At 27.1% G+C, this 27,402-nt stretch overlaps 2 protein-coding genes across 3 annotated transcripts; both read left to right on the top strand.

Annotated features, from left to right (window-relative positions):
• LOC127286431 (otoferlin-like) lies at positions 1–12,914 on the top strand. The gene is made up of 13 exons (XM_051312856.1): positions 1–40; positions 355–557; positions 1,513–1,690; positions 1,990–2,183; positions 4,333–4,647; positions 4,796–5,128; positions 5,823–5,939; positions 7,650–7,784; positions 8,407–8,565; positions 8,821–9,090; positions 11,803–12,016; positions 12,223–12,446; positions 12,837–12,914. The coding sequence occupies exons 1-13, from the start codon at positions 1–3 to the stop codon at positions 12,912–12,914; spliced, it is 2,460 nt and encodes an 819-aa protein (XP_051168813.1).
• On the top strand, positions 12,402–27,402 carry LOC127286439 (otoferlin-like). Of its 2 annotated transcripts, XM_051312870.1 has the most exons (12): positions 12,402–12,446; positions 12,837–12,908; positions 12,983–13,098; positions 13,213–13,357; positions 16,436–16,565; positions 18,635–18,963; positions 19,185–19,315; positions 19,747–19,934; positions 20,704–20,939; positions 22,672–22,844; positions 23,045–23,145; positions 27,136–27,402. In XM_051312870.1, exons 3-12 carry the CDS (start codon positions 12,985–12,987, stop codon positions 27,314–27,316), a joined length of 1,728 nt encoding a protein of 575 aa, XP_051168827.1. In that variant the 5' UTR covers positions 12,402–12,446; positions 12,837–12,908; positions 12,983–12,984; the 3' UTR covers positions 27,317–27,402. The 2 variants fall into 2 exon arrangements, with proteins under 2 accessions (XP_051168827.1, XP_051168828.1); XM_051312871.1 differs by lacking the exons at positions 12,402–12,446; positions 12,837–12,908 and having other exon boundaries at positions 12,980–13,098.

The raw sequence follows: 27,402 nt of genomic DNA, 5'->3' as shown, positions 1-27,402 counted from the left end.
ATGGTAAAATTTAAAAATAATTATTTAATTATTTATTGTGGTACTTTTTGATCTAAAATTAAAATTTTTTTGGGTCGGTATCATATTGATAGAAATATTTTTGTGAAAATTTTTATAATATTGTATAACCGGTAATAATGTTAGTTTGTACAACTATTAAAATCCAAAATTATATTTTGTACTACGATTATATTTTTATTTCCATTGTTTATTATTATTAATTAAAATTAAATTTCATAACAATGATATTTTTAAGAGTAATTATTTTTTTATAACTTTGATATAGTCAAGAAAAAGATTTTTGAAGTGTAAAATTTAATTCAATTTATCATATTATATTTGTTTTTCCATCAGGATTTCTGCCTACATTTGGTCCATCTTTCATCCACTTTTATGGCATTGGATCAGCGAGAAAAATTTCCTGCATAGGAAATTGTTCAGTTCCACTGCCGATTTATCGTGGAAGATTACTACTTTCACTGAAAACGGAAATCAATGATCCTGAATCTGCTGGAGCCACTGGAGTTGAAATAGAACCCGCAGCATCCATCAAAGAAGTAAAAATTTGTTTAAAATTAATCAAATTAACTTTAAAATATTTAAAGTAAAAAAAATTCTCATTTCATTTTTATTTAATGATAAATTTTTTTAATTATTATTCTAATTATATCTATACATTTTTTTTGTCACTATTGATCAAATATTCTATAGAATTATTTAATTAAAAATATATCAATTAATTTAACGAAAAAGATAAATTTCAAAGTCGATATTGTTTAAATCATATAAATTAATCTTTAATTAAATTTGATGAGCTTTTTTTATGTAAACAACAATGCAATTGAAAATTAAATTTTAAGAGAATTAAATTATATTGAAGGAAGTTGCCATTAACACAAGATTTCCCTTGGCAATGTTATTTAAAAAATTCAATAAAGCAGTTGTACCAAAGTTAGTCATTAAATTTTGAGTTACGAGCTTAGTATCCGAATCCAATACGTACAACTTATTGGAACTAAAATTTATGACCAATTTCGGTAGATCTCACTTAACGTTCCACTTAGTCATCAAACCGCAAACTTTCCTAAATTACTGAGCAGTGCGTACACAAGTTGTCACATAACATTCACTTAATTTTCATTAAATAATAAATGAAATTAAATAACTTATAAGACGCGACCAAATCTCTTTACAGTTAATTCTTTTGCATTATTTTAAATTAAATAGTAAATATAGCTATTTCCCGTTTTCTCATCAGACATAAAACTTGTTTGATAATAATATTGTTAATAATGTTAATAAACATTTTTCTTCTAAACATTATAATCATTAAATGAAAATAATAAACGTGTAATATTTTTAATTGAAAATTTTCAAAATATAGTTTAAATATATATAGATTTAATATTTATGTGCTATATTTTAATAATTTGCTTTATGGTATAATTTATCATATTATTTATTGTTTGATAAATTATTTTATGTGCAAATATTAATCTTCTCTGATGACAGAAAAGTTTTTGGGACACCGAGCAATATCTTTTGGTTGGTATAATCTACGATGTATGCATGATAGATCGAAGTCGATTTAAGTCAAAATTTATAAGTTTCGAAATCAATTTGGGAAATTCAGGAAACCAACAATTTTCACAAAATCAATGCCCTTTTAATGAAAGTGATGAATCTGATGGTTCGTTAAAAATATATGCACAATTTTTTTTCTTTATATCTAAAAAAAAATCGTAATTCAAAAATAACTCATACAAATAATAATAATAATAATAATAATAAAAATAATAATAATTTTAAAAAAACAAAAAACAAAAAAGAAGTAACATTATTAACATAATGCAAAAAACGGTTGTAAATAAAATTTGATCAAAATGAAATTATTTGATAAAATTGTTGAAATGCAGAAAAATCTTGAAATAAATAAAGAAGAATTTTTATATACTTAGATGGGGAAAAAATCATTTACTTTTTTTTTAGATGAAGAAACAATGGAAACGAATCTGCAGTACGAGAGTCGAACTCAATCGAGAGGAACGGTTACAATGGATGAAAAATATAATTACATGCCCCTAGGCTCAAGTAAACCCTGCATTTATGTTAAATCATGTTGGCCAAATGTTGAATGGCGAACAATCAACAGTAACGCTCTTTCATACGTTGCCAAATTTCTCGTAAGTATCAACTTTATTTATGTTTTTTTTTTTTTGCACATAAAATATTTTTCAAATTAAGCAAGTTAATAATATTATTAAAAATAATTAAGAATTTATATTACTAAAAAAAATTAATTTAAGAGGAACAATTAGCTAGAATTAGTAATGCATTAAAATCAAAGTTTTAATTTGCATATATCTCAAAATTGTATTTTTTTTACTCTTTTTTAATTGTCTCAATGGAAAGCTTGACTAATTTTCTATAAGATATGTAATTTTTAGAGTGGGATCTTTTAAAGTTTTTCAAATATTAACAATAATTAATCCTCCGAGAGCGCTCTAGCCGCGCACCACTATGTTCCGGTAGGCAACACTCCTTACACGTAAGAGCACCAATTTATCTGCCGCGGCTTAGCGGCGCGCTCGGCTGATTAACCCCTTCGCAGTCGAGTTAAAAATCGCTGGTGGGCCTAAAACGGTCCGAAAAAAAAGTTTCCAAAAAAATATGACTTCATCATATTTAAGGTTTTTGTGGTCGCTGAATTCGAATTTGAGGTCAGTTTTTCAAAATTCAAAATGGCGGATCCAATATGGCGGACAAATTTTTAAAAAATCAATCCAATTTGCCTGAAATTTGTTACTCGGGGGTTTTTGGGGTCGCTAAATTCAAATTTGAGGTCAGTTTTTCAAAATTCAAAATGGCGGATCCAATATGGCGGACAAATTTTTAAAAAATCAATCCAATTTGCCTGAAATTTGTTACTCGGGGGTTTTTGGGGTCGCTAAATTCAAATTTGAGGTCAGTTTTTCAAAATTCAAAATGGCGGATCCAATATGGCGGACAAATTTTTAAAAAATCAATCCAATTTGCCTGAAATTTGTTACTCGGGGGTCTTTGGGATCGCTGAATTCGAATTTGAGGTCGGTTTTTCAAAATTCAAAATGGCGGATCCAATATGGCGGACAAATTAAAAAAAAATTTTTTTTTTAAATTTGTCCGCCATATTGGATCCGCTATGGCGGACAAATTTAAAAAAAAAATTTTTTTTTAATTTGTCCGCCATATTGGATCCGCTATTTTGAATTTTGAAAAACCGACCTCAAATTCGAATTCAGCGATCCCAAAGACCCCCGAGTAACAAATTTCAGAAAAATCGGATTGATTTTTTAAAAATTTGTCCGTCATATTGGATCCGCCATTTTGAATTTTGAAAAACTGACCTCAAATTCGAATTCAGCGACTACGAAAACCCCCGAGTAACAATTTGTGGTCAAAACGCATTAATTTTTAAATTATCCGCCATATTGGGTTGCCATATTGGATCCGCCATTTTGAATTTTGAAAAACCGACCTCAGATTCGTAATCAGAGACCCCGAAAACCCCTGAGCAACGAGTTTCATGTAAATCTGATAAATTTTAAGTTTTCATGGTCGCCATTTTGGGTCCGCCATTTTGTTTTTTTGAAATCTGACTTTAAATTTGAATTCAGCGACCCCAAAAACCCCCGAGTAACAAATTTCAGACGAATCAAGTTAAATTTAGTATTATTTTTTTGCGATGGCCATATATGGCCACTTGCACAGAGGTGGCACGACTTTTTCTGGCCACATATGGGCCCTGGACTGTCAAGGGGTTAATTATTAATATCTCTAAAATTTTAAAAGATCACATTTTGAAAATTACATATCTAATAGAAAATTAATCAAGCTTTCCATTGAGATAATTAAAAAAAAAGCAAAAAAAAAATCTAATTTTGAGATATATGCAAATTAAAACTTTGATCTTGATTTACAAGGTTAAATTTTATTTCTTCGAAAAAAATATTTATTAAAATTTAGATTTACATGACAATATTTTGTTCAAGTTTGTACTAAATACTTTTTAAAATTTCAAAACTTCGATTTTAAATATAAAATTTTTTAAAAAAACAAGAAATTAGAGGATAAGTTTTTTTAAAGTTTCATTTATTTTTAGTAATTTTTACATTAAATTCGCTATCTCTCTAGAAAATAGATTCACATAAATTGTGAGAACTTTACACAGACCTCTAGAAAACGTATATCGAAAGTTTGATATAATTAAAAAGGAAAAAAAAAACACCACCGTGGATGAATATAGCAATTCTCCTCGGCACCTTTTAAATCACGAAGAATGTTTTATTTCAGGAGGTGGAGCTCGAAAAACTAGAGACTTTAATTGCAGTGGAGCATGAAAGCGCTTACGTGAAATACAATGAATTGATTAAATCCTTAAAGCAGTATTGTTTGCACTATCTACATTTAATGGATACGGGCAGATATGAAGACGAAGGTGGTACAACCAGACTCGATAGGCACAGAGTCAATTTGTGTCGTGAAGAAATCAAATATATTTTAAAAGTCATTAAAATTAATGGAGAGCTCGTCAATAATAATTATATAAATATTGCCACAACACATGCCTATCATTTTCTTAAAATCATTCGAGATCTTTGCAAAGATGTAAATATATTAAATATATTATATAAAAATATTAAAAATCCAAGTTCAACAAAAATTTAGATTTGAAAGTTTATGATTTTGAAAAAATTAAGAGCACAAAAATTGTCACAGTTTATTTTTTGTTTTGTTGATTTAAAAATATTTTTAGCCACAGCATAATATGCCAGATATATTTATTTGGATGTTGGTGGGATCGAAGCGCGTAGCATACGCTCAATTACCAGCCGAACAAATTATTTACACGGACGAAAATGTGGCACGTGGTGCAGAATGTGGAGAGTGTATAAATTTATTCATGAAAAATGTCGAAGACGAAAGCGATTCACTCGATTATAACGCATGTAAAGTGGAAATATTTTTATGGATGGGAAATGTGAGATACGTTGAGGCTTGCTGGAGTGCAATACCATCAGGGTACGAGCTCAATCACCAATTGAACCTTGACACGTTTCCACGATTTTTCAAATACAACGAGTCCTCGGTACTTCATTTTTGTTTTTTTCTATGTCATATTTTACGTACCAGAATTTACAATTTTTATATTTACTTTTTATAAACCACTGACTCAGATATTTGTCATTTACAAAAAAAAAAAAAAAAATTTATATACCACTGATTCAGATATTTATCATTTAAAAAAAAAATAACGATATGCTAAACTTAAAAATATTTTTTAAAAAAATTAAATTTTAATTAAAAATAAAATGAGATTTTTCCATATCAAACTAAAATTAAAAGGAAAAAAAAAATTCCACGTTTCCCATTATATAAAAAAAATTTTTTTACAGTGATTTTTTTTGCAAACATAATTTTTATACATATTTCAATATATTGTAGATAAAAATCAGGTTTAAAAAAATATTTCAATACTCGATTTATCAGATTTTGAAAAATTGATCCTCATTTTTTTTTTCTTTAAAAAATTTAATTCTTTCTAATTCAATTTGCACAGTAAAATAAATTCTAAAAAAATTATATGTGAAAAGACAATCGAAAAAGTAAAAAAAAAGAAAAAGTATAAGTAATATGTTCTTGAAAAGGAAAATAAAAATCTTCGGAGCTTATATAGGTTTATACGTTTTTCACACACAGTTGCAACTCTAAAATCCCGTCACGCGACTTATGACTCTTTTGTGGAAATCAACGTTCTTAAAAAGTAATAAAATAAATTACAGAAATTCCAGTTACGAGCTCACATATTTCAAGGGCACTTTGAACCGGGAATGGACACCTCGGGCTTATTGGATCCATTGGTGCGAGTTTTATTTTACGGCTACACCTTGACGTCGACAGTAAGTCACAAGATAGTTCATTTAATCTAAATCAAATTAGTATATAGTAAAAAAAAATAAAAAAAAAAAAGTTTACAAAGAAAAGTCAAGATATTTTTTTCGAGTTAATTAATTTTTTTTTTCATATAAACTTTATTCATGTAAATATTTTATTTTACATAAAAATAATCAAATAATTTATTGTAATATATTTAATTTTTTTTTTTTAGAAAAGTTTAAATTAATAAATTACACAAAATATAATGTTTTATAATATTTATAAATTTGCTAATGTAGGGTCAACCGGGGTAAATCCGAACGCTTTTAGTAAGTTTCAACAATAACATAAGTTTTTTCTTTAAAAAAAAAATACTTCCGGTATTCCGGTGCATGAAGTTGTTACTTTACTTCCATAGAACAATTTTATGGGGTAGCAAAAATTTTTGATAAATTACAATCGCAGGAAACTTAGCGTTCGTATTTACCTCGATACTTTGCAACTTTCCTAAAATATGGGGGTAAATACGAACGCCACTGTATTTCAGAAAAATCTTAGGGAAAATAAATTTAAAGTATTGCAATTGTTAAACTTATATAAAAACTCAAAAAAAATACGATAATAAACCTATTATGTAATAATGCATCATATATAAATACAAAAATCAAACAGGTTAAAAATTAAAATGCATTACACAATTAAAACCTTTAATAACTTTATCAAATCATAACGGATTTTTGCAAAACTTGCTACACAAAGTATTTTGGAGTGATTGAATGTAAATACAAAAATAAAAGTCAAATTTTTTAAATTCAAAATGGCGTACTTTCCTAAAACTTATTTTTAAAAATGATCAAATTTGCTAACCCTGAAACCCCCCGAGTAACAATTTTCGAGCGAATCCAATGAATTTTTTAATTCTCGTCCGCCATTTTGAATTTTGAAAAACTGACTTCAAATTGGTAATTAGCGACCCCAAAAACCGTAGAATACCAAATTTTATTAAGATCCTGAAAAACTTTTTTCAACAAACCATTTGGCAAAAAAATTGAAACACTCCTTCGAGAGAACAGAGATTAAGTTTCTGCTTATTAATTACTAACGAGGATACGTATAGAAAGAAAAACTTTTTTCTATGTACTTTTATAATGTTAAAATAATAGTGTAATCAAATAAAAACAATTTTATGTGGCTTTGATGTAAAAAAAAATTATTAAAAATACCGTTCGGATTTACCCCAGTTTTCCAATTTTCTTGGGTAAATACGAACGGTCTGATATTATTAATAAAATTTTACAGAAGGCAAAAATCAAATATAGTTTCTGTTCTAGTATTCATAACAAACAATTATAAATAATAAAATGAATTTTTAGCTTCTTTTTCTTCAAATACGAGACAAAATACTGAAAGAGTGTCATCTTTGATTTTCAATCTTTTTTGCAATACTTGTTATCTTTGTTTATGCTGTTGCTAATTAACAAACAAAAAATGGGATAATACTTAGAATCTCTTCAAGAGGATCTGAGGTAAAAATTCTCATATCGAACTTATTTTTAAAAATTTTAATTAAGCTGAAATAATTAGCGTTCGGATTTACCCTCCGTTCGGATTTACCCCGACTGACCCTACTATATAATAAATAAAATGATAAAAATATTATTTGCATAATATAAGTTGTCGCTTATAATAATTAATGTAACAAAATTATTATTCAGTCATTGTGTAACTGACAGGTTATTAAACAAAGCCTCGACCCTTTCTGGGATCAAACACTAATTTTCCCTCCTGTCGAGTTATATGGAACAAGAGATCACTTGAAAATGTTTCCACCAAAAATCGTATTGGAAATTTTTGACAAGGATTTTTGTGTAATTGGAATTTTTTTATTATAAAAAATAATTATACCAGTGAAGGTTATATTTTATCTACACAAGTAAACTGTATTTTACATAGTGAAAAATTAGAAAACAATTTTTTTGAATTAAAGAAAAAAAAATAATTAAAAGAAAGGAAAAATACAAGAATTATTTATAGAGGCAAAAAAAATATTTAATTGATTTAAAAAATCATTTATTAAATTAAAAAATTTTTCTTTTTAAACTAAATAAATTTTCTTCAAAATAATCAAACCTTTTCAAAAATATTGTTTACAGTTAAATAATTATTTTAAGTTAAAAAAAATCTTCCTTTAAATAAGTTTTCTAAACATAAAAAACATTATGCTAAATAAAAAAAAAAGAAAACTTTTTTCATGAATATTATATCAAATTTATGATATGTATGTGAATTCAAGTATAAATTGAAAATATTGTTGAAACGTAAATTTTTTTTATGATTTTTAATAAAGTAACGTTCAATATTTTAATGAAGTCATCTGAGCGAAAAACACAAATACGGTTTAATAACTTTCCACTTATTTCCACAGTATATTTATATATATACACATACGTACAAAATGCTGTTTGAGGTTTTATAGTCGGCTTATTTCAGGGAACGGAATTTTGTGGTAGATGCATTGCAACCCCGATAGTAAAACTCAACTCGGAAACATATTCACCACCCAATTTTCCGCCCACTTTGCAATGGTACAAATTTCACTCCCAAAGGGAATGTAGCGGCGAGGTTTTAGCAGCTTTTGAACTCATTGAGGTGACAGATGTCTTTTAATCGTATTTTTCCCATTTAGAGAGCCTGTTATCCGCACTGTTTCACTGTTTCGACAGATGGGACTTTGTTATTTCAACGAAAAAAAATTTAATTAACAGATTTCAAAAATAATTCAAAATAAATTATTATTATTATTCATTTATTTATTAGTAGTATAAACTGGCTTACAAAAAAGAAAAATAAATTATTATTGTTATTATTTATTAATGATAAAAAATTGCCTCGCTAATTTTCCAGGTGGGAAATGATGAGATCGTGGATTTACCGTTAAACACATCCACAAACAAGAAGATTTATAAAGTGCCCGATTATATACGACCAAAAATGACAAATTATCGTTTAGAAGTGATATTTTGGGGTGTTCGCGATATGAAGAAAATCAATTTTGTTCCGGTTTATAAACCGAGAATTATCATTGAATGTTCAGGTGTCTATGTAAAATCCGAAGTAATGGAAAATGCAAAGAAATTCTCCAATTTCGAAGATATTCATTTTATCATTGATTTGGTAAGCAAATATGATTTTAATCAGTTACATACCCAGATAGCACGAAAACTTGCAGCAAGCTTGCGGCAAGGTTACCATGCAAGCTTGTCTGAGCGAGCGAAATGTCCCACCCAGGGCAAGCTTGCCGTGAAAGCTTGCTACAATCTTGCCATGAAAGATTGCTACAAGATTGCTGTAAGCATACTAAGAATGATTGCGGCAAGCTTGCCGTGAAATATTGCTGTAAGCTTGCTACGTAAGGTTGCAGGGGAATTTCAACAAGCTTCTGGAAAGGTTGCTGCAATTTTCAAAAAATTCATTTTGAATTAAAAAAAAATTTATTTGTTTTCTAAATTTGAAAATCCTTGTGACATTTATTATTATTAATTATGTCCTGTTTATTTTCATTTGGATTGAACTCGGGACTGGGAATTGAACTCGGGTTCGATAGACACTAACCAAAAACCCTAACCGAGAACCTACTCGACAACTATCAGAGAATAAAAAAATCTTACTCTTAACCCTCGTTTTTCAACTGTTTTTCAACTCATAAAAACAGTCGAGGGTTAAGAGCAAGATTTTTTATTCTCTGATAGTTGGTCGAGTAGGTTCTCGGTTAGGGTCTTTGGTTAGTGTCTGTCGAACCCGGGTTCAATTTCCAGTCCCCTCAAATTTGTTTCAAAAATTTTTTCGTTAAGTTTCCAAATGAAAATAAACAGGACATAATTAATAATAATAAACGTCACAAGGATTTTGAAATTTAGAAAACAAATAAATTTTTTTTTAATTCAAAATGTATTTTTTGAAAATTGCAGCAACCTTGCAGCAACCTTTCCGAAAGCTTGTTGAAATTCCCCTGCAACCTTACGTAGCAAGCTTACAGCAATATTTCACGGCAAGCTTGCCGCAATCATTCTTAGTATGCTTGCAGCAATCTTGTAGCAATCTTTCATGGCAAGATTGCAGCAACCTTTCCTGGAAAGCTTACAGTAAGCTTTCACGGCAAGCTTGCCCTGGGTGGGACATTTCGCTAGCTCAGACAAGCTTGCAGTAAGCTTGCACAGTAAGCTTGCCGCAAGTTTCCGTGCTATCTGGGTATATATATGGCTCAAATTTTTTTACCGCGTTTTGTACCCTTCAAAAAAGAGCTTTATAATTTTTTTTTAATTTTTTCATCAAGCCATTTATGAGATATAAATTTTTTAAAATTTGAGAATTTTTAAGATTTTTTATTTATGAATGCTCATAACTTTCTTAAAAATGCATCAATTTTAATAGTTTTTTCTTTCAAAGTCAACTTTTCAAAAATTTTCATGCAAAAAATTATAAAATTAAAATTTACTATATTTTTTCTTAAAATCTTGTTTTTAAAACTAATTGTATCCTTTGATTTTTTTTCAATTTAAAAAAAAAAATTTAAGCCTAGTCTGGTCGTGGGAAAACAATTTCTTCTTCAATATATTTTCAGAGTTTTTTTAAATTATCAAAATTTTAAAATTTTTTATACTACGTATTTTTATATATTTTGATGAGCTGATTATACGAAAATCATAGTGACAATACCCTCAAATTTGATTTTTATGGTGAAAACTATAAATTCTTAAAATTTTTGGTTTTTTTTCGTTTATTGGGTAAAATATGCAAAATTTTTAAAAAGTTCATAAGGTATAAAAAATGTATTTCAATAAGATTTACAACATTTGTTTAAAAGTTTCTTTTTTTAATTTTGCATGTTTTCCCAATAAATAAAAAAAAAACAAAAATTTTATGACTTTATTATGGTTTTCACCATAAAAATAAAATTTGTGGATATTGACACTATGATTTTTATAATCAGTGCATCAAAAAATACATAAAAGTACGTAGTATAAAAAACAACTGGAGATGTTTTAAAAAAAATTCCAAAAATATTGAAAAAATCACTTTCCCACGACCGAACTGGGCTTAAAATTTTTGCAAAAGGAATTAGTTTTGAAAATTTGTCGAAAAAAAAATTGAACAGTACATACAGTTTTAAAAATAAAATTTTAATTTTTAAATTACAAAAAAATATATTACCTACCTAAATTATTTTTCTGGAAGGAAGTTATGAGCATTCAAAAATAAAAAATCATTAAAATTCTGAAATTTTGTAAAATTCATATCTTGCTAAAAAAAATTGAAAAAAATCAAGAAAGCTAGTCTCAATTAGTATACTAAAAACAAAAAAGTTTTAAAAAAATCGGAGATATAAATGCAAAATGGTGTCTGATTTTACGTGGAATAGCTCAATATATATATAAATGTTCAATAAGACGTTATTGAGAAAAGCAGGTGTTGGAAATTCAATGAAACCCGAATTTAGGAAAGTTTCGTCGCGTGCAGAATGTGTTAAAATAAATTAGAGGTGTACAGGACTCGAGGGAATAGACTTCAGGTTTATCTCAAACTTGAAGCATATTATTGTCATTGGACTCGAGTTTATACATCGCGACCTCTGAATATTCATCATTTAAGGAATCATGCATTAAGAATAAATTAGATATATGGAAAATGGGATGAAAGAGGAGGGGGGGGATCTTCTTACTTATTTGCTTATAATAAAATAGTTAAAAAATAAAAAAAATTGCTCTAAATTAAATACCAGTTAAAATTTTTAATTAATTACACACAATTATAATAATAATAATAATAATAATAATAATAATAATAATAATAATAATAAATGACAAAATTTTATTTTATTAAACAAAGGACATGCCAATAGAAAGTGTTTATTGTCCAGCAATTTCCATAAAGGCCTACGATTCACGAGGTTTTGGATGTTTCAAATACGCCGGAGTTTGCATTATTCCAACTGCTTATAAATTTTTAGAGGAATTAATAACTCAAGTGGATTATGATTGTCAAATACACGAAATGAAAAATGTTAAAATTTGTCACGATCAAAAAATTCCATCCACAATATGTAAGAAATTGAAATTAAATAACATTTTTTTTATGTCAAAAACATAATTTTTTTCTCTACAAATTTGATAAATTTATATTTATAATTTTTTTTACAATACAAAATTTTATTTTAAATATAAATTATATATAAATAAAAATATATATTATTTTCATTTAATATTTAAAAAAAAAATGATTAGTAACTAAATTTAAATATTTTGAAAGTAACAATTCCCGACGATTACGATCCAACAAATGATGAAACAGTGTGTTTGATAAGTTACAAAAAAATGTCGGGTCAAGATTTTAATTCAAAATTAACAAGATTTTTTGGATCGATCAAACGTTTTACAAAACGTACACCATCGGAGAAAAAAAAGGAAGAGGTATACGAGCTGGATAAGGATGAAACACATGATTGGTGGAGCAAATATTACGCTTCTCTCGAGGTAAACTTACAATTTCCACCAACAACATTTTTCTCCTATTTGAACAGTTATATATGTAACATATTTCTCCTGAAGCAATACCTCTTTCTAAACGAGTTAGAAAATTGAGAAAACCTAGAGAAAACGAAGAAAATTTTTCGTTTCTATATAATATAATATATATAGTGATAAGAATGAATATATCTTTTGTGAAAATGTTATTTTCAATTTGTTAAATTTTATCATAATTTTAAAATTAAATTAAAATTCCAAAATAAAAATAACATTCGAAAGTAAAAAAAAATTGACAATTCAATATCTACTAGAAATAAATGCATTAAATTATTAAATTAATTTTTAATCGCAATTAGACAAAAATATAATAATTCCTTTTCGTATAAAATTATATAGGAGGAAAGAAATCGTGAACTCGGAATTGTAAGGAACTTACTTCCAGGTCAAAAACCAGTTCCCACATTTAAGGTATAATTTTTGAAAAAAGAAAAGAAAACAGGTATATTTTATTCATTACAATTAGATTTATTCCACCGAACTAGAAATGGAACCAAAGTTCTCGAGATTTCAAGACAGACTTCGAACTTTTGAATTGTGGAGGGGCAAAAGAACTGGTGACCCAAATCAGGATGAGAAGAATTTTGCCGGAAAATTTAAGGTGATAATTTAAAAGGAAAAAAAAAATTTTCTTTTTTTTATTACTTCAATTTTGTCATTTTTTTCGTAGAAAAAAATTTATTATCCCAATAGTGACATATTCTGAAAATTTCAGGGATTTATAGCATTATATCAATGGCCTCATCCTGAACAATTGCTATGCAAATCGAGAACAGGTAGAAATGCAATCGATGGTCTGTACAACGATTATCCTTCACAGGAACCGCTTCAACTACTTGTGCGGCTGTACGTTATAAAAGGTATAGTTATTTTAAATGCAAATTCACAGCAATTGTGGCTTAAAAAGAGTGCTTCGTGCCTTAAGTTGTATTAACTGATGTCTATTTTTTTTTTTACAAATTAATGCCACATCTATAAACGAACTAAAATTATACTCTTCTCAACTTTTTTTAGGTACCGGAATTCAGTTAAAAATTATTCATGTATTCAAAAGAAATTTTTTTAAAAATCTTTTGTTTAAAAATCTTGTTGGATTTTTAGGGCGTACGTAAATATTCATATTTGCTATCTTGAAAAATTAGAAAACAATTTTTTAATAGAACTTTTAAATTCTAGTAAATTGAAATAAATGAAACTTCAATTTAATAAAAATCTGCAGTTGAATGTAAATTATAAAATTACTTATAAATTAAATTTAAAAGAATTATTTCACTGCAATAAAATTCATATTTGTGAAATATTGAATTTTTCAAGGAGCAGATGTCTTCTAGACTTCGCATTACGAAAATGAGGGTTTCGCATCGTTTTTCTAAAATGGTATCGTTTCTTGGAAATGTGTTTTTTTGCAGAAATACGATGCCATAATCCCTGCAAACGAATTCTCTCAATTTCATCTTACGAGGAGCAAACTTCAACATTCTAAAACTTTTTCTAATAAAATCTCTCCCCCCACCCCCTTCAGTTTCAATTCACCTTTGCGCATCTTCACTTTTGATACTTTAGTTTCACGTCTCTTTTCATGAAATCCAACATTTCCAAATCTTAACTGACTCTTTATAAACATTTAATCTACTCTCATTTCGAAAAGTTGAAAGAGAACTTTCAATTCTAAAGACGAAAATCAACGAAAAGTTTCAACGAAAAAAAATGAATTTAAAGAATCTTCTAATATAATTTAACTTCAATTTAATTAATAAGATTCTATCAAATAGATTAGATTAATAAGTTTTTAGAACTTAGTATTTTAATTATGCACGGAGAAAAAAGAATTTTTGTGGTTACTTAAAATTAAGTCCACACAACAATTCCAGATAGTCAATATAGAACCAGCAGTTCTATTTGTTTTTGGGACAAAAAAATTGTTAAAATGTGATTGTTATTAAAACTATTCAGATTGTTCGTGAACAAACAGAATTTTTTGATGAACAAAGAAAATTGTTATGGAACAGTTGAAATAACAAAACTAAATTGTAAAATCGGCAATACAATTTGTTTTATTAACAAAGCTTTGATCCGTCTAATACAATTTGTTCAGTTTCTTTGCCTTCTAAAATAATCGATAACAGATTTTCGTAGGTCATATCACCAGTTTCATTTGCATTAAAATCTGTGGAACATGCAGCTTCTGAATCAAATTCTTCGACCTGAAACCAAAAGATTATTTTGAGTTGAAATTTGTTGTTAAATAATATTTAATATACATTTTGTATTTTTTAAGGTGAGGTTATGTTCAATAGTAACCGTGTATAACTTACCGTTAAAGATGAAATTGTCTCTTCATCCTGTCACGTCACCGTAACTTTTACATTCATGTTATAAGAATCCTTTTTTTTAATCAATACCGATTTGCGTTTCCCTGCGACTAAGCATCTTTTCTTTTATACAATATAAAAAAACCTTGCGTTTTGTCCTTTTCACACAGCTGCGATTTGAAACGAAGGCGCTCTATTTCTAATTCTCCATTTACTTATGTACTACCCCTCTAGTGTTTCTTTTCTACAATTGCGATTCGGAAACAAAGGCTTTCTAATTCTAAAACAAAGATTCTTTCTAATTTTGTAATATAATCGGACAAGCCCTCTTTTACGTTTAACTGAGAGAGAGAGAGAGAGAGAGAGAGAGAGAGAGAGAGAGAGAGAGAGAGAAGGCTAAAACTTCTAGCTTCTAATATAAGGGTGGAAAAAGCAATAGAAGACAATAAAATTTTATAGTATCTCTTACGTAAATTTGGTATAAAAAGACTACATTTATACGGAGAGACCAGTTTAGGATTTGTCACCGAAGCCGCTACGTTCAGTTCAGAACTTTTCATCATACACGTTACTTCTACTATACATATTTGGTACCAGTTCATCGTCTTCATATACGGAATCTTGTTACTTTGCACGATTTTTAAATACAAGTTCATTTTACGAGTGATTTATAGTCAAGTGTTATAAACCTCAACATTAAGAAATACTCATCTATACAAGGACCTGTTCTTTCCATATACTTGGAAAACATCTATCCTTCCTTTTGTAGAAGAATATCATTGTTGGGTCTTCGTCACGGCATTTCGAACTCCGGACCTACGGTCATTACCTATGCCCGTCAACCTTCCTGAGGCTTATAAATCAACATCCCTGGTATCAGCCTTTTTCTGTCATAACAGAAGACACCGCAGTGGTCCTTTTTCATACAACTTACATCTAAATTTTCAAGTGGAATGCTTACTTCCCCTTATTTCAAGAATGGTTGCTTCAGGATACTCTCTCTCAAAGATCAATTTTATAACTCTAAATGTTTGTCTAAATAAATTTGTAACCTTGTCATTAAAAATCACTATTCTCTTTCTTCCCTGTACCCTTAGCTCAAAGCCTTCTGCTCTGTAAATGAAACAGAAATTCACTGAATCATCGAGTGGCCATAAATAAAATAAAATATTATTTCGTTAGTTCTTTCTCTATTTGAGACGTAACAATCCATACACTACACTTGCAATAGATTTCTCACTTTAACCGGATTCATTATTTAACAGCACTTTGTGATTTAAAAAAAAACTAATAATAAAAACAAAAGTGGCACATATGCCAGAAACAAACGACGCGACGATTTGCATGCCAGTTAAAACAACATACATTTGTATTGAAAACAATCCGAATTGTAATATCAACAAATCTACTGACAACAATCCAAAAATTGTTTGCACCACAAACCCATTTTTCTCCGTATGGTCAATACTATAATTGAAATATTTTTTAAAATTAAATAATTATGAATTTTATTTTAATAATTCTCTATTTTTTTAATTAAAAAAAATTGTGAGATGAAATAAAAAGTTCAATTTCAGTACACTTTTGAAAATAATAAAAATTAATATTTTCATTATCGGCATATAGGAATCAATTTACATCCCAATGACCCACTCAGTGGAAAATCTGACCCGTATCTTCGCATTAGACTGGGAAAAAATTCTATCAACGATCGAAAAAATTACATTCCAAATAATTTGAATCCAACTTTTGGCAAGTGAGTGCTAATATAGAGAATACATTTTTATTTCCAAAAATTATACTGCAATGGAAAAAATATATATTTGATTCTGACTATTATCAAATAAATATATTTATTTTTATTAAATAATTATTATTTGATTTAATTGAATGGTATTTATTACAAATACAGAAATTATTGATTCAAATACCAGTTTATTTAATTCAAAGAAAAATTATTTGGTTTAAGAAAATATTTGTAACATTAAAAGATAAAGAAATACTTAAATACATAGTTAATGTGATGAATAAGGATTTTTTCAAATCGAGAATAGAAAAAATATATTATTTAAAAAATAAAATTGAAATCAAGTACACAATAATATATACTGAATTGATGAATTCAGTTCGATGAAATCAGATGCATAAAATACTCTGCTTCAGTCAAATCACATCAGTTGAATTAGTGACTCGCAGTAAACGGTGCAGTAAACTAATTAAAATTGGGGTCGTTACTGAAGTGCACAAACTAGACGCGTTTAATTAAGTTTCATTCATATAGACCACAATAAAGTAGAACAAGAGAAACGAATTTTAAGCCCTATAATATTCTATTATTGTTACAGAATGTTGGATAAAAAAAATTATTCAGTCAATCTCATTTTCATATTATCGCATATTATCGCATTTATTTTTAAAAGTATTTCTTTATTTAAAATAAATAAAACGATTTTATTTTTAACTGCATTTTCTTAAGTATAATGACATTTAAATTTTAAAAATATATTTTCTCTTTATTAAACAATTTTTATTTTATATTTAGGATTAAAGTTTTATATAGGTACTTTTATTATCTTTAATGACGTTTCAATTTTTTAAGCTTTTACCCTTATTTTTACTATCGATTTGTATATTTTTATAAGCTTTCTTTATTTTTACAACCATATAATTAAATAATAATCATTTAAAAAATTTAAATTTTTACTGATATAATAACAATTTTTGACTTAATTAATTTCATTCTTTAATCATTTTAAATTTATGAGTTTTTTTTTTATAAACGTAGAGATAAAAATATTTTTTTTAATTTTTTATATTTGCGCGAATAAGATACAGTCACTGGCTAACATTTGATATTTATAGGACAAAAGCTCAATAATTGAGGTCTATGAACTTTCATTAAATCTCAGAGCGATTATGAAGCATTGACCTATAATTGCGTTTCAATAATCATTATATTAAAGAATAATAATTAACCATAGATATTCACTTGATAAATTATTCTATGAATTATGTTCATAGATATTACACGATATTATGAAGACAATTGTTCATTAAACTCAACGTAAAAGAAAAATTCTATTTAAATTACCTATATACGTATAATAACGATTCAGGTATATAATAAATATCCCATTTTTTTTTATATTTCCATAAAATTTTATGTTTTTCGTTTAAATTCGAATAAATAACTTTTCTATATGGAAAATCAATAAAAGTGAAGAAAATTTATATACAATGGAAAAAAAAATTTTCTTTCTTACAAATAATTTGTTACTTATTGTCTTAAATAAATATATATTTGAATGAAAAAAATTCTTTTTTGAATCAAATAAACTGTATTCGAATCAATTATTCTTAATCTGTATTTAAAATAAATACCTTGACTCAAATAATAATTGTGATATAAATAAATATTTATTTATAATAGTTAAGTAAACAATTATTTGAGTGAAATTAATTTTTTTTCTGCTTAAACTATTTCATGAATATAAACTTTTTAGTAATTAATTATAAATAAATTTTTTCAATTAAAATAATATTAAAAAAAAAATAGGAAAATTTTTTTAGTACGAAATTAATTTTTTTAAAATACAAATGAAAATTTAAAAGTTCACATTTTGTGATAAAACCAATAGATGAGGTTTATTGGCTGGGTCAATAGCTCGTGTATTTTACGATGAGTGCAAACTAAAAATTGAAGTGGCTCTCTTGGTAAAACGAGTTTTTTTTTCTCCAAACATTGAATGCATTAGCTTATAGAAAAAAAAATTGTCAAAAGGGGAAAAAAAAACTAAAAATGAAATCACGTTTTTTGGTAAACAGATTTTTTGAAATGGAGGCAACATTTCCAAAGGATCACCTCATGACAATACAGATTTGGGACTATGATGCAACCACGCCAGATGATTTGATTGGAGAAACAAAAGTTGACATCGAAAATCGATTTTATAGTCGACACCGAGCGCATTGCGGAATCGCGAGGACATATAATACAACTGGATACAATGCATGGCGAGATAAGGAAAAACCAACTCAGATATTGGACTTTTTATGCCAGAGGAACAATCTTCCTTCTCCGGACTATCAGAAAGATTGTGTCAAGATTGGAAAACGAAAATTCCCTTTTACTGCAATTGTCGTTAACGAGAACGGTAATACAAATTGCAATGTTTATTTTCTATTTTTATTTATAATAATATTAATAATAAATTTATATGTTTGTTAAATAAAATAAAATAAATTGTCCTCTTTTTAAATTTGCTTATAATAATTTTACATACCTTGTAAAAGGAAATAAAAGAAATTAAAACAAAATTCTACAGTAAAATATAAAATCATGTAAAAATGATTCGCGGTCTATTTCATTTTACAGAAAGAGAAGAATGTATGGCTTTAAATGTCCTTCATCACTGGGAAGAATTTCCCATTTGCGGTTGTGCTTTAGTACCCGAGCATGTTGAAAGACGACCACTTTTCAACCACACAAAACCGGGACTAGAACAGGTATACTGATTTCTCAAAGACTTGATATCAAAGACAGTATATAGTTGATGAATCTCTTGCTAACGAACATTTTCTATAGTTTGTTCTATTTTATAAAAAAAAAAAAAAAAAAATTTATTCAAGTTTCCTCAATCGCGACGCTATTTTATATATATATAGTTCATCTCTATTGAAATTAAAAGCATTTATATACAACTTGAGTGGAAAAATTAGATAATTTTTAAAGGAAAATATTTTTTAATTAAAATTTTTTATATTTTTTCAAATAATAAATCAGATTGCGTAATTATTTAAAAAAAGATTTTTCTTGATATTTTGGTTAAATTAAAAAGAAAAAGTACTAATTATAGACGATATGTCATTTATGAAGTGAAAATAGAATTAGAATAATGTTTTAAACACTTTGAAATTGTCTTTATATCTATGCTAAGGGAAAGTTAGAAATGTGGATAGACATGTTTCCGATGAGCGAACTTCCGCCAAAACCGCCGATTGATATCACGCCTCAAGCACCGGAAGATTTCGAACTTCGTGTGATAATTTGGAATACCGAGAACGTTCCCCTCGTTGATAATCAATTCCTGACTGGCGAAAAGTGCTCCGATATCTACGTCAAAGGGTATACATAATATATTAAATTTTTCCATTTCAAAACTTTTCTCATCACTTCAAGAAGACTATTTTTTTTCCAATAAATTCAATCCTAAGGTCGAAAAAAAAATTTACAGCAAAAGTATCTAAAAAAAAGCAAAAAAATTCATTAATAAAATAATAAATAAAATTTAATATAATCAAATTGCACTGTCTATGCAATTACTTTTTTTTTGGCATTTTGAAAAATTTATTCAAAGAGGAAACTTCAAAAAAAAGGGAAGATATTTTTCCCACTTTAAATTCAATTCATTCAACGTACATACTTCGCCACTCAAGTAAAATTTATTATCTTTTTCAAAAATGATATTTCTCGCTACTCGTAAAGTGCAAATGCAAACAAAAAAAAAAAAAAAAAAAAAAAAAGAAAAACTAGAAATCTCCTACTTTTCTTATCTTGAAAAGAGAAACACTTTTCTTTGCACTCAGTGTAACGGAAACACGTGGAATATTTATTTTTATACTCAGCATATCCTTTTTCACCATTTTCCTTAAAATGGTTAAAAATATTTTACAACTTACATTTATGATTTAAACTTTATGTTATTATTTTATTTTTTCTTTATCAAGTTTCGCTCCGTCATATATATATATTTGTTACAAAAATATGTGAACTGTTCAATTTTTTCGAGTCAAAATTGCATAAAATTTAATTTCGAAATCTAAATCATTTAAAATTTCATGTTTCAAATTAGCTTCTTAAATTTATTTATTTTTTTTTTTTTTAATGAACATAGTTGGATTCTTCCCGAGGATATTCAAAAGACCGACGTACACTATAATTCGTTGACGGGGGAGGGAAATTTCAACTGGAGATTCATATTTCATCTGACTTATTTAAGAGGCGAGCGTTTAATGATTATCAAGAAGAAAATGTCTGCCTTCGCTCGAGATGAAACGGAAGTGAAACTACCGTGCAGATTGAATCTCCAGGTTTGGGACAGCGACCACTTTTCCTCAGATGACTTTTTAGGTGAGACTCAATTTTCCTTGAAAATTACTTTTAAAAAGTGAAGTAGTTGAAAGAAATGGCTCAGTTTGCTAGATTCGATTTACATAAAAGACGTGATTTCGGAAGTATATATATATATAGTCACACAGAGTTACGAAATTGTGCAAACTCTAGCGCATGAAATGGCAACCCTTCAACCTAGAAACTCAAGGGAGTGTAATTACTTTTTCAAGTCGCAACGAATAGGCTAACATTCCACGTATTTAAATACCGACATGAACCACTTTTTCGTTGAAATTAAGTGTTTCCTTCGGGAATGCTGTTTTACATTTTTTTTTTAAATACATATATAATATTGTTGGAAAGTACAATTAAAAAATCCAAACGCCTTTTTATCAAAACGAATTTGTATATTTTTCCTGTTTTATAAATTTAAAAATTGTTAAAAGAAATTTCTAGTTTATTATTTGTTTCTTTAAATGATGATTCGTTAAAATGGTTACATTAAAAATTAAAATTGTTTTCCTTTTTTTTATAGAAAACAAAATTTCTATTTGAATAAAATAGAAAAAATTTCGACCACTGAATTGAGAATAACCTATTCTCACATCCGGCAAGCGTTCTTTCATTTCCGGTAATCACACTGTGTGCATTCTAGATTCTAAAAGGGAAACTATTATCCTCGTAATAGTTATATATATATATATATATATATATATATATAACAGAAGAAGAGATACATAGAAACGATCATTGTTAAATGGAGTAGAAAATTGTTGTCCCATTTTCTATAATATTAATATTTTTCCAAATAAAATGATATAATTTCAGAAATTTACTCGAAATTTATTTTTCTATCGAAATCCCTACATTTTGACAAATTGAATTGAATTATTATTTTACGCAAGTCATTAATAATAATAATAAAAAAAAAGAAGAATAAAGATTAAGCGAGAAAATTAATTTTCTTATTTATTATTTTTCGAATTTCAAAAATGATCCCTGTCAGAATTTAACCGTGTGTAAAATAGAAAATGAATTAATTTTCCGCGGTAATATAAATTCCGCATATCCCTCCATTAAATGTTTGAATACATCTGAATATTTAAATATGTTCGTATACATAAAATAGTGATATTTTAATCAAGTCGTAATGTATTGTGAGCGTAAATATTATACGTATATATATTTGTTACACGTCCATCGGGAATTTCCAATATATTTCGGAATTATATGAAAATTGCTGAATAACGATGACTGAATTATTATAGAAAATCACTAAATCCACTTGTAGAATTCACATATTATGTACATGAAACGCTTTCTACCACAAATAACACGATTGGAACATGATGAAAATATTTTACAATACAAATATATTGTATTATATTGTATATATATATATACTCAATCCCAAGTCCAATAATACAGATTATTGGATAAACAATAATTTTGTCCCAAATTATTATTATTATTATTATTATTATTATTATTATTATTATTATTATTATTATTATTATTATTATTAATAATTAATAGTAAATTAAAAATTCAGAATAAATTAATAATTAACGTATTATACAATATAAAAATTTTCACAAAAAAAATTTGTGTCAATATGATACCAACCTAAATTTTTTCTTCAGTGTACAATGAAATTTGAGAAAAATACAATAAAACATAAAATTAGGAAAATTAATTTTATATTTTACAATGAATTAAAATTTTTTTACGACTTTATTTGACTTCTCAGGATCACTAAGCTTAGATTTAACGAAAATCCCCAAGGGAAGTCCTAATTCGAAAAGTTGTACATTGAAGCTTCTAGACCCTTCTTCGCCTACTATTAATTTATTCAAGATTATGAAAACCAAAGCCTGGTGGCCTTTCAGATCAACGGACGAGACAGGAATATATGTACCAGCTGTATGTAATTAAATTATTTTTTTTCTAGAAAGTATATCCTTATAAAAACAAAAAAAAAAAGAATTTGCGGTTATAATTGAATTAGCAATTTTTTCAAAGGTAAAATAAAAATTAATAATCCAATTACTTTTTTTTTTTGCAAAAAAAAAAAAAAAACAGTAAATAATGAAAAGAAGCTTCTTTTGTAAATATATATACAGGGAAAAATAGAAATGGAAATGATATTGGTGCCCATCGTTGAAGCTGAAGAGGAACCAGTAGGAAAAGGAAGAAATTCTCCCAAAGCACTTCCTCCGCCAAAGTAAGCTAAATTCTTAAAAGGGTGAATATCCCTGGAATATTAATTTTTTACTAACTTTTTCAAACTCTTACCAACGCGTTGGTTGTGCGCCAATTTATATATCAATATATAGTTCAAAACTTTTCTTTTCTCAACGAAATTTTTTTTATAAGAATTACTTTATAAACTCGCCTATACTAATTAAACAACTCGGAAGACTGAATTAATGCCGTCATTGAAAAAAAAGAAAAGAAAAAATTAAAAAAACCTCTAACAAAGTATACTCACTAGTCGAAAAAATATTATAAAGTTTCAGTAAAGTAAAACAATTTTAAATTTAATTTCAATATATAAACGTCAATCTGCAAATGACTGGTACCGCACTTGATTTATAAACTTTTCAAATGAGAAATATCTATTAATAAAAAACATTTTTAAAGCATGAAAAAAATCAAACGAATTTTCTATATCAAACATATAATTATGCTTAATTGAAAATTATTGTTATAATAATAATAATAATACATAATAAAAAAAAATTGATACAGAAAATAATGAACAATATGATAATTAAAATTATCTATATTACAATTTATGTAAAAAAAGTACTAGTTTTTAAATAAACATCATTTATGCAATATAGGTATTTTTTATCTGCCCATTTATGAACGTACAAGATCGTAAATAAATGTAAGCATCATAGTAATGGCAATCCTTGGTAATGAAATATCCTCATATATTAACTGTTGATATCAAACTAATGTTTCTTGAAAGTAAATCAAGACATAAAATTTTGATGCTGTTGCTAATAGTGTGTTATTTTTAGATTTAATTTTTTTTTAACATACAAAATATAATTGCCAATAATTTTCATATAACGAATGTTATGAAATTAATTTATTATGTTTAATACACAAAAAGTTACTTTTGAATATATTTTCCCCATATATATATACCTATATATAGTTTCTTTGAGACTTTCTCATTCACTTAAACAAACATTCTATAGATTAAAGATCGTTTTTAGTTCTTCGAACTTATTTTTTTTCTCATCGAATTCTATCTTTCTCTCATCTAAAATTTTCCAAAGTTCTTTATCAAACTTTTTCTAAGTTTCTATAACAAAGTAATTATTATTTGTCATAATAAATATTTCTTGAATTTTAAAATCATAACCAAATTTTTTTCCCCTCTAAAAGGAATTTTAAAAATTTTCAAAAATCTTCTTCTCTTTAATTCGTCAAATATATTCTCTTTTCATTTATCAATATTTTAGCAAAAAATTTTTAATTCTTTTTAAAATTTATTCATTCAATCTTTTTTTTCTGTTATTTTTCTTCTATGGCAAACTTTCTTCACCATTTTTTTTCATTTCTTCTTTTATATAGAAAGAAAAAAAGAGAATAGAAAGAAGGTGAAAGGAAAAAATTATTTCTCATTTTTAATGCACCTTTCAATCAAATATCTCAAATAAAGTGAACGTTAATTCTCGCACGAATGAACTTTCTGAAACCTAATTCAAAAAGTTGTAACAGTGCAAAATCTACTAACGGCATGAAATTTCCACGTAACTCTTCTAATCAATCTCAATAATTATATATAAAGAAAAACTTTCTTACAAGACATGTCAGGAAGTGATGGTATTGTCAAATAACTGAATAGAGCAACTAATTAAGATTGACGCGTTGTGCACAAATTTCTTTTTAATATAATTTCTTTTCACTGTTATATTATAGATATGGACATATCTCTAGAACTTTTAAACTTTGAGATATTAGAAAAATTAATTTTTTTCAGGGCACATTCGTGAAACAAATTTTATTGTCTTCAGTATTGATCAAATACTATAAAAAAATTTGCGTAATTCATTTTTACACATTGTTACGCAGCACAGTGGGCCTTATTGCAAAAAACTTGCCCAAAATCTCTAGATGTGTTTAAAACTGACTGAAATTTGTTAATCGCGGATTTTTTTGGTCGCTGATTACAAATCCGACGTTATTTTTTCAAAATTCAAAATGGCGGATCCAATATGGCGGACGACTTTTAAAAAAATTGATCCAATTGCCCTGAAATTTGTTACTTGGGGGTTTTCGTAGCTTAGTTTTTGTAACCATGTACATAAAATTTAAAGTTTCATTACTAATATTTAAAATGGTGTATCAAATATGTCAGAAAGATATTTTTCAATTATTCAATTTTTATAAAAATTTATGCCTAAGGTTTTCTAAGGTCACTGATTACGAAACTGAACTTATTTTAAAACCCAAATATATTATTATAATATAAACTAAAATTTTAAAAATCAAAATGTGTAATTTAATATTGAAATATTTAATGCTACAGTTTCGAAAATTTTATGTCCCATGGCTTATTAAGTCATAAGTAAATGTAGTTTATAACAATTTTTGAATTTTTTAAAAAATTTTGTTTGCAATTTTGGATACACCATTTTGAATTTTGAAAAATTAAGTTCAGATTCGTAATCAGTGACCCCATAAACCCCCGAGTAACAAATTTTAGGCCAATGGGATCAATTTTGTCAAAAGTTATCCGCCATATTGAATCCGCCATTATGAATTTTGTAAAACTAAGTTCAGATTCGTAGTCAGCGACGCAAAAAACCCCCGAGTAACGAATTTCAGGCCAATTGGATCAATTTTTTTAAAAGTCATCCGCCATATTGGATCCGCCATTTTGAATTTTGAAAAACAAAGTTCAGATTCATAATCAGCGACCCCAAAAATCCCCGAGTAACAAATTTGAGGCCAATGGGATCACTTTTTTAAAAAGTCGTCCGCCATATTGGATTCGCCATTTTGAATTTTGGAAAATTTAAAATTCAGATTAGTAGTCGCAGCGACCCCAAAAACCTTCGAGTGAGAAATATCAGCCAGATTTAAACACATCTATTAGTTAATACTTCACAAACTATGCGTCGGACAGTTTAGGTTTATATTCATTATTAATTATACAGTTTTAATGAAGTGTGCAAAGGTTAACGATTTTTCTGTATACTTTTATAATGCATGAGAAGAGATTACAATGAGTTGGGAGCATTTAAAAGCAAAATGCAACATGTGCTTTTCAAATATGTGGTTTTTTGATATGAGTTACGTTTTAAAATTTAATGTTTGAAGTCATTGCATTCTTTGTGTAAAGGAGGCACACATTCCTGTATGGGTTCAAATTACTTCTTATTAGGTAGATAATATAATCCCGTTGTGCCGTTACTCAAAAACCTTCGTTAAAAAAGTTATGTCAGTTTAACTGCTAACTTGTAGAAATTTTGAAAAAGTTGTCTCGCAAGTTTGAAGCTACATAGTTTTTATTCAATTTGAGGCACATCATTGTTTCATGGATTTTTTAGTTCTTCACACTCCCACCTACTTCTATTGCAAGCCACAAGACACACAATGTTTCGTTAAAAAAGTTACAGTCTATAAAATAAAAAAAAACAGTCAATATCACACACTAAAAAACTGTCGATTTCACCACTTTAACTTACGTTTGTCATTTCCTACATAATTAAAAAAATTATATAATGCATGATAAATTTAAAAAGCCCTATAATTGGTCAAATTATGGTATTGAAAAATTATTAAAAAAATTCTTAAGGTATCATAATGAGCGATAACCTAAAGTTTAAAAGTTCTAGAGATATGCCCATATATACTTTAAATTTAGTAAATAATAAATTCTAAATTAAAATGAGATTTTTCGTCTTCAGAATTTTCAATTATTTAAATCAGTGAAACGAAATAATTATCATTTAACTAAATGAAGCATTTTATGAATAAAAATTTACTGAAAATTTATTGCGAGATATTTTATCCAAAACTAGGAAAACATTTGAAAATGTTAAATAAACCAAAATAAGTAGAAAAAAATTAAAATTATGTTTTTCTTTTCTCCAAATAAATTAAAATGTGTAATATCATTAAAAAATAATTACAGCAAAATTATTATTACAAACAGAAAGTAACTTTTTTTTCGTCTTTTTATTTTCAGCCGACCTGACACGTCTTTTTCTTGGTTCCGAAATCCGTGGAAAGCTTTTTGCTTTGTGGTTTGCCGCCATTACAAGTGGAAGATTTTTTGCTGCATTGGCGTTCTTCTACTTATTTTTCTTGCAGGTTGTGGTATCTATGCCTTCCCTGGATATTTCGTCAAGCGTCTTTTGGGAGCTTGAAAGTTAAGATAACATGAAAATGTGGTCTGTACTAATGGCGAAATGAAAAAAAGGAGAGAACAAAAAAAAAAAAACAAGAAGAAACT

Source organism: Leptopilina boulardi, unplaced genomic scaffold, assembly GCF_019393585.1.
Source record: "Leptopilina boulardi isolate dan_hultmark-lab unplaced genomic scaffold, ZJU_Lbou_2.1 LbouV2_354, whole genome shotgun sequence".
Taxonomy (NCBI): domain Eukaryota; kingdom Metazoa; phylum Arthropoda; class Insecta; order Hymenoptera; family Figitidae; genus Leptopilina; species Leptopilina boulardi.
Note: the sequence above shows the minus strand (reverse complement) of the source record. Positions and strands in the feature narration are given on the sequence as shown.